This window comes from Arabidopsis thaliana, chromosome 5, assembly GCF_000001735.4.
Source record: "Arabidopsis thaliana chromosome 5, partial sequence".
Classification (NCBI taxonomy): Eukaryota; Viridiplantae; Streptophyta; class Magnoliopsida; order Brassicales; family Brassicaceae; genus Arabidopsis; species Arabidopsis thaliana.
The window spans coordinates 26,966,249-26,975,502 of NC_003076.8; the positions used below are offsets into that span (position 1 = coordinate 26,966,249).

Here is a 9,254-nt window from a genome sequence, read left to right on the forward strand (position 1 = left end):
TCTTTTACTAATACTATTCAACAATTTTCATTTAGAAAGTAATATATTGATGATTTGATAACTAATTAAAGGGGAAATAATAAATAATTAAGAAATATTTTCAATATGATCAAAGTTTTTTTTTTTTTTTTTTTTTTTTAACTTTATGTAATTTGTTTTATGTATGGATTGATTGCTGTTTTTATGGCTTCAATGTGTGATACGAATCTCTGAAATGATATCCGAGCAACACGTAAAACTATGTCCAATTTTACATGTTATTTGAACTAAAGTGTAGTTGATAACAAAATCTTTATGGATTTGATTTATTTGAATATTCATTCACATATTTCTTATCACAATCCGATTGTTTTTTTGTTTTTTTCATCATATCACAATCCGCATCATATCACAATCCGATTGTTTCGAAGAATAAAAAGTACTATTACAAATAAAGGCTGTTCCAAAGGAAGCTGTTGATTCAGAGTTACGGTAACAGTGAGAATGATAAAATGTAGTATGGGACCCATGACGAGTTGAATCAGATGTCACAATGGCAGAGTACCTAAAGACACTGCGACTCTTTACTGTCAATAGATTTGTTCGACTTTTTATAATGCATATTTTTGGTTGGATTCACCAGCGTGTGATGTTTGTTTTTTCTAATTACTTGCAAGCGATGTGTAAATTAGATTAATTCAATCCATGAGTTTGGAACAATTTGTTTGGCCTTCTATCATTAACTCTTGTTCTACAAAGCCGTTTGTTTTGAAATCTTTATTCAAGAAATTCAAGGACACACGTTTATTCATAAATTTAGATAATATTTCACTAAATAAGTTGAAATTGACCCGACCAAGCAAAATAAATTCGTTACACCAAAACACGCCACCAAAAACCGATGAAGTCTGGTAAGAGAACACTCGTAATTAATTTACTCTGATGGTAGAGACTTGCATGCGTGTCAAATTTTGCGAACAACACACGCTTACATGTATTTAATGATAAGAGAGAGATTCACTATACTCGTCAATATTGGGCTTAAAGCCCATATAAAGTCTTAACGGGCCAGACTAATTTAGTAAAACCATCTCCTACAGTCTAGTCTAACCGAACCGAAATAAGTTGACCAAATCCAAACAAAATCAAATTTGTACCAAACCGATCTGTATTGAACTTGGTTAAATCATTTTCTAGAACCGAATCTCGTCACAACTTAAAAAAAAAAAAACATAAATCCGAGTTCAACATCCTAATCATACATATCACCACGAAACATGATAAATAAGGCAAACAGAGGTGGATCCTCAGATCTGCATAGCATCTTGTTCGTCTTCTGCAGCAGCTTCATCGTTTTTGATTGGTTCACTGAACATATACTGACTCTGATACTCAACAAGATACTGCATCGATCTCCTCACATCCAAGAACAGTCTGTAAACTCTCTGAATATCCTCAACCTCCACGACTTTCCCTTTCCGTTTCTGGCATGACAATGCAGCTGCGGTTATAAGATGAATCGCATACCTTAGAGATGTATCACGTCCGATCAATGTCAAAAGCTGTTTGGCCTCTTCGTTCATCTCAACGTCTTCCTCTTGGCAACGGATTTCTAATATCTTCCTTATGTCATCGTCTGTGTAAGGTTGGGTAGTGATGATGAGAAGACGGTCAAGGAGATCAATCGGGATCCCGTGTGGTGATTTCTGGTTTGTGCCACGGATTGTCGTCACTCCTCGGTTTGTTGCCACCACAAGGATTGGTGACATTTCGTTTTCTAGAGCTCGGTTAAGGAATGAGAAGCATTCGATGTCGAGCATGTGGACTTCATCAATGAAGAGAACTCCGGGAACTATCTCTGCTTTTCCTTCTTCTCTCCATTCAGCTACTTTTGTATCAATTTGTTCCCGGACTTCTGATCGGATTTCTCCAGTATCGCCAGTGAAAAGGGCAAGAAACCCTTGTGTCCTGCAAGCAAACAAAGAAGAAGTACACAAAGTTACTTTTTTTTGTTCTACCAATCATGTTTCAAACATTAAATTCCGCAACCAAAATTGGTTCTAACGATACCACAAACAGATGAGTTAGTTATAGTTATAAAGAGTGCTCTGACTACACACTGCTAAAGAAAATGAGCTTGAGAATTTCAAGAGCATATAAAGCAATGAATTAATCTCAAATTTGAGACATCTCATCTGAAATTAGTGAGCCAAATCAACTAAATTCCCAATCACCTAATCACTAAAACTTCAATTTTGCAACCTACATTGGTATTGCAGATACCAAATCATGATTACCAATGTTTACAATTCAGGGAATGTTAAAAGTACCTGCTGTTGATAACATCAATCTCGTGAAGAGTGACACAATGTACAACCTCTTTCCTCTTCTGCAACTCACCTTCAGGGCACTGCACAAACTTGGTCTGCGCACCCATAGCATCATAATCACGAGACCTCGAAAACGATCTTCCAAGCTTAGTAATCTTCCCAGTAGCTTTATCAATGGCAATAACATCACCACTCTGCACTTTCTCCTTGTTCAAAGCCTCAATCATCTTAGCTCCCATATCATACACAGTTTCCATATCAGTCGTTTTCATAGTCATCTTCCCTGACTTGGAAGCAACACCAGAAGAAGCAGGCCTATCAATCTGAACCTCAACAACTTCTCCTTCAATAACCTCTGTCTCTTCTTTGATCCTAACACCAATCGCTTTACGAAAAGACTGAGTCAAAGCTTCTGTCTTTGACATCTCTAATGAGAAAATTTCACTTCCTGCAATCATCGCAAAAGGAGTTTCCAAGCCAAGAGATTTCGCCATACCCATTGCAATCGCTGTCTTACCCGTTCCGGGTTGACCCGCTATTAGAATAGCCCGACCCGCGATTTTCCCTTCTCTAATCATCTGAAGGATTACACCGGCGGCTTTACGCGCCTTCACTTGACCGACCATACCTTCGGAAACAGCTCGCGGCTCGAGGGCAGAGTCGAGACCTAGTCCTCTGATGTGTGAGTGTGCGCCGATTCGCTCGACTCTGGTTAAGTCCCGACTCTCTGATAGCTTTAGTTCCGCCATATTCGATTATCGTCTTCGTGCGATTGAGGCGGAGGGAGAAGAGCAAAAAGTTAAGGTTTTAGGGTTTAGAGAAAAGCTACACAATGGCAATGACGATGTAAGAGTTAAATCCTCTTAACAAGGGCATAAAAGGAACTCACAAATCTTATAGACGAGAATTATAAATTTAGTAATATACCCTTGAATTATTAAAGATGAAGTAATTAACTCTTAGATAAAGGTCTGTGATAATTTGAACCCTAATTAGGAATTTCAGGGATTGCATTGGATCCATCCTGGATATTCTTAGAACTCTCTTTGGCCAGTTTCTTAGCATTTCTTCTCTTCTTGACTTTTCTCGTCTTATCATTGTCACCGATTAGTCCTACCAAACAAAAAATAAAGAGTCAGACGCGTAATGTAATTAATACACAAAAGAGAACGTTTGAGTAATTTGCACAGGACCAACAATGAGACAACAACTTGATGAGCTAGTAGATTTTGATTAAAGTCAAACCCTTGATCTGAATACGTACATGTGTTATGAAATCTAGTTAGATAAAGTACGAATTTTTCCCAAAAGATTTGAAACTAAGGATATCGTCAAAAAAGTCAAAAGCTGTGTGTACCTTCTTTCTTCTCTTGGGCATTTGGTCGAACAAGTTGTGAGCATATGTTGCTAATGCTCCCATCAACCTCTTCTTCGCCACCGTCAGAATCTTCTTCTTCAACATTGCTCCCACAAGCATCTCCGACACTTCTTTCATCATGGGTCTGAAGCATTTCAGTCGGAAGTAAAGGTCCGATGACTTTCTTCCGTCGAGCTGCTTCCTCTTTGAGCATCTTCTTCCTTAACCTCTTTCTCTGCGCTCGACTCTGTTTCTCTGCAATCCCCAATTCGTCTCCGATTTCTTTGTCTTCTCCGTGATTAGATGAATCGATTTTCAAGTAATCCTCTGAATAATAAACAAATTTGAATGTGACTTCCAAAGTGTAAATAACTTGTTAAGATTACATTAATCGTACCTGGGTTTATGAGTGACACATCGAATGGTTCGTTATCAACAACCTCCACCTGAAACAATGGCGGGAACATTTATCGATTCATAACCCAATCGAGAACTAACAAATTGACACAAATAGAGATTGAGAAAATACCGGAGGCGGAGAATAGGAAGGAGAAGAAGGTGGCGATGAAGGAGGATACAGTGTTTGAAGAAGAGCTTCGTGAAATTCTCGACGCTTTTCTTCTCGCCGTCGCATCGTCGGCACTTGGCAGCGAAATCTCCGTCTAATTCATAAGATGTGTAACTTTTTTTTTTTTTTTTGTTCATTATGTCCCTAAACTTTAGTGGTAACTGTATTACTACTCCCAATTTTTTTGATATAGTATTGCACCCACACAAGTCAAAGAGTTCACGTCAAATGTAACTAAAACTTTTTTTTTCCTTCTTTCTTTAATAAACACATTTTAAAAAAAAACACATTCTTATTCCATGATTGCAGGAAAAGTCGGATTCACGAATAGATCTTGCTAAAACGTCAAAACTTGACGAAGAAGCAATAAATGATAAGATCGAGATCGATTCTAAGGGATCGATATCGACAAGGTTTTGCAAGTCCTCCTTACAGGGCTTGAACACAAGCTCTTAGGGTTAGGAGTCCTTTTTTATAGGCTTTACACAAAACACTCTTTAAAACTCTTTAATCAATAATCAAAACTAATTACAATACTAAATTACGTCTTTTCAAATAAGAGAAAGATAAAAAAAAAAACTAACATAAAAGAGAAGCAAACGAATACAAGTACTAAAAGGCTAAATAAACATGAAGCCCATGAGAAACAAAACCCAAACAACGAGCCAGCCCAAACGGGACGAACAACACGTTCGTCTTTGAGATACGCTGCATCAGCCCTTCTGGGTTAGAAAGATTCGACCCAAATCTGAAATCTTTGAAGACATCCTTTGTCCACCAATTCATAATACTTTCTCTTAAGAACTTTATGGCGTTTCCTTTTCAGCCTCAAGAGCGACTTGCTAAAGCTTCCTCCATATAAAAACTTTGTTAAATGAATTCCAAGATTCCTTGAACACATGTGACCAAGATATCCTCTGTCTTTTTGGATAAACTCATCACCTCGCAGATCTTTCCTCTCCATTTAATTGTTGCCTGCATATCCAAGCTGAAATCAAGTAACTTTCACATGAACACAACATTGACTGCATTCATGTTCACATGTCAAGAGCTTGCTTGTTGTGTAAGCAACGTCACTCCAACACATAAATATTGTGGACATGTAACAGAAATCCGATTGTGGGTTACGAACAGTTCTGTTTACCCATTTAGAAGCTCCACTCAATGCTGACTTGATGTTGACAAGATCCTGGTGGTGGTGCAAAATGTGGACCTTTGACAAGTCACCGACAAAAGGTACGGCGTCGAAAGAACTCATTACAACCAAAAAGCGACTGTTCTCGTGAATAGTATGATTTCCGAAAAGTCCACAAGTGTTGATCTCGTTACAATTCAACACATTATCCTTCCACCTAAGACATGTTGCGACCCCAACGTAGAACCCCAAGTGTTTGATAAACACATCTTCTCTTCTCTTTTTAGAAGCCACAAATGAAAAAGTATCCCACAGCAGCCAAAAAAATGTAGAAGTCTCCCAGCCAACAAAGCCACTTTCCAATAAAGATTCAAATGGAGGCACCAGATGTTGAGCAAAATAGACAAAACAAAAAGCATTTTAGACTCTCACTATCTGCACTTCACCAAAGTCCATTGAAACGCCCATATAAGACATCAAAACATGGACGAGAAAACACACTTCACTCTGTTCTTATGATTCCCTCTGTTCACAAAAAGATTTTCTAGAATGGAGAGATCAAGTAGGCGGTGATGGTGTAACTTCGTCATATCCGGCATGGCTCCACAGATTAGTACAACATCTTTAGACTTATTTATAGCTTGCCGAAAGAAGTGAGGATGAAGAAGAACTAGCTTCATATGGGGAAGACGATGCTCATGAAACTGGTTTGTTGTCGCTTACACCGTAAACTGTCCGTAGAGTGTGTATTGATAAGCAAAAACTTCTTTAGCCTTTTATCTTGCGAGAAGAGATAACCTCACAACTTGGCTATGCGGAGAAACATAAAACAATGTCAATGGTGGTGGGAGTAGCAGCTACTAAACACCAACTCTATCTTTATGTGATCAAAGATAAAGTTGCACATGTTACTCGGCCCACTATTTGGGCCACAATAAGGCCCACAACAAGACAAACAACAACTCAACAATACTGGGCCAAGAAGATAAAAGCCCAAGCGTAGAGCCCATCAGCAGTACACTATTTTCCCCTCCCGCGCATCCAACAACTGAAATACTTTTCTTCTTTTACAAGCTTCATCCGTATTGAGAAGGAGACACATGGAATTGGTGGCCACATAAGACACCCACGTAATCTCACGTGATAATAACGTCATAACTATGTTATTGTGAACAAATAAACCCACCACACATTTCTTCTCTAAAATCAAAGCTCCAAATATAAAGAAGAAAGCAATGTGATTTATGATATTTACGTCTTCGTCGGAGATGTCACGTTGGAGCCAAGATGGAATTTGCAGTATGATTTCTTCTTCCAAACCCCAATTCAAAAACTCTGTTATTGACTGGCACATCTTTTTTTCATCCTCTTTTTGATTTCTCTCGTAACTCACATGCAGATCTGCTCACATGGAAATCTTCTCTTATCAATCTCCAATGACGAAAAGGTACAAGAATTTTTGATTTCTCAAGCAATTTAACTTCAATTATCTCTTTGTCTTCTTCGTAAGAATCATCATAACAATGAGTTTTCTCATTAGAGATATAAGAAACCAGAGTACCATAGAGCTTGTTGCAGAGATCAACCTTACCGTCAAAAACCAAAATCTCACTTCGACCACGATCTGGAGGTTCGTCATTGACATTCCATTGACGATTTGCAAGAGAAATAGAATAATTGTATTTTTCCTTGTACATAAATGAAACTTCCTCCTTCTCGTCAAGATTGTTGATGACTAGTTCATGGTTAATATGTGATTCCACTTCTTGATTCCCGATGAAATATGCGTCTTTGACGTCTTCATCACACCAGAGCAAAGACATCGGAAACGAAATCTATGGGTTTGATATTATCAATCGGCATGTTAACTTTGACATCATATATTAAATCCCCATTGGAGAGGGACTCCGATGTAGATAAATTAATATCAAGCTTTTTGGCATCAAAGTCACTATCTTCCTCTTGAATTTGATCATGTTCATCAGGATCTGCAACATCAGCGTCATCGTCCGTGTCGTTGGGGTTTATTAAACCATCGTCGCCTTCAACATCGACAACACTGTCACTGACTTCCTTGACATCGAAGAGTGGTTCTATAGTAGATAATTTATCACCATATATATCATTGACGGCTACCTCAAGAAAATGCTTTATGTAGATAGATAACTCATCCTCATTAATACCATGGACGGACTTAGCAACAAAGTCCTTGTCTTGAACGTGACCATCTGATCATAAGCAGGCTTCTCCACGAAGTTGTTGACTTGAACGTGACAATTCTTCGTGAAATCATCCCCAAATCGGGCTCTTTGTTTTAATTCTTCAAACGATTAGACACCAAACTCGTATAATGAGGAGGTGAAAAAGTTTTGCATAGCTTCTCCTTAAGTTTATCCCATGATTTAATAGGATTCTTGCCTTGTTTGTTTTCTGTACTTGTTGCCACCATGATGCGGCTTGCCCTCGAAATTACTTAACTACAAGCGAAACAAATAGATCATCCGAAACGTTTTGAAACTCCCAAATTTCTTCAATCTCCACAAGCCAATCTAGTAACGAATCACTAGAGATTCCACCATGGAGGTTGGGAATACGAAACTTATAATTGGTCTCCCATCTCATGTTTTTTTAAAGACATCGGTGAAAGAGAATCAAACCACGAGGAACGAGATGAATCTGATACCAACTGGTATCAGAGAGTGGATGATGTACGTAATGATAGATGTGTATGTGTAGGGTTATTATGTGTCTGTGTGGTGATAATATTAATGATGTAATAGATGTATGATTAGGGTTTTTATTATGTGTGAGTTAGATGTGTATGTATATGGTGAGAGGATGGATGCAATAGATGTATGTGTAGGGTTATATTTTGTTTGTGTGTGTTAGGTAGATGGATGTATAGGATGCAAACATAGCGTCAAGCGACAAATGATAAAAATAGCTAACCAACCCCAGTGCAAATGCAAAACGTAAAAGCTATATAGCTAAAATGCATCATACCACAACCATAATTATGAAACCTAAATCGAAACATTTAGGCAAAACTCTAGTCGAAGCATGCAAAACACACACTCTAGTCGAAGAATTTAGGCAAAACTCACACGCCAGTTTTAGGGTTTAGTCGAAATGTCGAATCACTTAGACAAAACTCATAAATTAGTCAAAGCACTTATGCATCAAATTCAAATTGTCGAACGCGCAACACTTATGCAAACTCACAAAAATGGACTCACATGTTAGTCGAAGCACTTATGCAACACTTTATTCTAAACTAGAGCCGTCCCTATGATTTACAAGGCTATAAGAAAAGAACAAAAGTAGGTCACTTTATACATGTTTATTGTAAAAAAGAATTACTTTACACGTATTCATAATAATAGAAATAAGGTAGAGTGACAATTCTTTCTAATGTTCATTTGAAATAAAGTTCAAGTTATTTCTAATGGAAATTTAAACTTAAAAAATAAAAATAAAATAAAGTAGAGTGAACCTAACATTTTGGAAGATTTGAATTTGAGATGTATGAGAACTAACTCATCTCCGACCCGACCACTTAACCACAAAACAATTTCAAAATTATGAAGCAGCAAAACATAATTATATGATAATCGGCCGCAAGCATGGGCTTGACCCGCTTGTGCTCACGGCCGGCTCTGGTCTAAACACTTACGTCACGTTTGAACAAACACATAGTTGAGACTCTTATGCAAACTCACATGTTAGAAACACTTATACAAGACACTTTATGCAAACTCATAAACCCTACGGTTTAGAGTTTAGGGTTTAGGGATTTAGGGTATAGGGTATAGGGTATAGGGTATATGGTATAGGGATTTAGGGTATGGTATAGGTATATGGTTTAGGATTTAGGGTTTTTAGATC

At 37.7% G+C, this 9,254-nt stretch overlaps 2 protein-coding genes, 2 long non-coding RNA genes and 1 other non-coding gene across 5 annotated transcripts; 2 read left to right on the forward strand and 3 right to left on the reverse strand.

The window, feature by feature from the left end:
* The first annotated feature begins 636 nt into the window (after positions 1-636).
* On the forward strand, positions 637-831 carry U2.8. Its single transcript, NR_143249.1, has one exon. It is a non-coding gene; the product is annotated as an other RNA (small nuclear RNA).
* Positions 832-1,129: 298 nt separating this feature from the next.
* On the reverse strand, positions 1,130-3,152 carry AT5G67630 (P-loop containing nucleoside triphosphate hydrolases superfamily protein). The gene is made up of 2 exons (NM_126163.3): positions 2,310-3,152; positions 1,130-1,947 (listed from the first exon to the last, which is right to left on the reverse strand). Exons 1-2 carry the CDS (start codon positions 3,056-3,058, stop codon positions 1,287-1,289), a joined length of 1,410 nt encoding a protein of 469 aa, NP_201564.1. The 5' UTR covers positions 3,059-3,152; the 3' UTR covers positions 1,130-1,286.
* A 115-nt stretch (positions 3,153-3,267) lies between these two features.
* Positions 3,268-4,420, reverse strand: AT5G67640 (uncharacterized protein). The gene is made up of 4 exons (NM_126164.3): positions 4,196-4,420; positions 4,064-4,112; positions 3,667-3,993; positions 3,268-3,422 (listed from the first exon to the last, which is right to left on the reverse strand). The coding sequence occupies exons 1-4, from the start codon at positions 4,298-4,300 to the stop codon at positions 3,298-3,300; spliced, it is 606 nt and encodes a 201-aa protein (NP_201565.1). The 5' UTR covers positions 4,301-4,420; the 3' UTR covers positions 3,268-3,297.
* Positions 4,421-5,140: 720 nt separating this feature from the next.
* On the forward strand, positions 5,141-5,441 carry AT5G09955. The gene has a single exon (NR_143250.1). It is a non-coding gene; the product is annotated as an other RNA (long non-coding RNA).
* A 487-nt stretch (positions 5,442-5,928) lies between these two features.
* Positions 5,929-6,396, reverse strand: AT5G09965. Its single transcript, NR_143251.1, has one exon. It is a non-coding gene; the product is annotated as an other RNA (long non-coding RNA).
* Between the last annotated feature and the right edge of the window lie 2,858 nt (positions 6,397-9,254).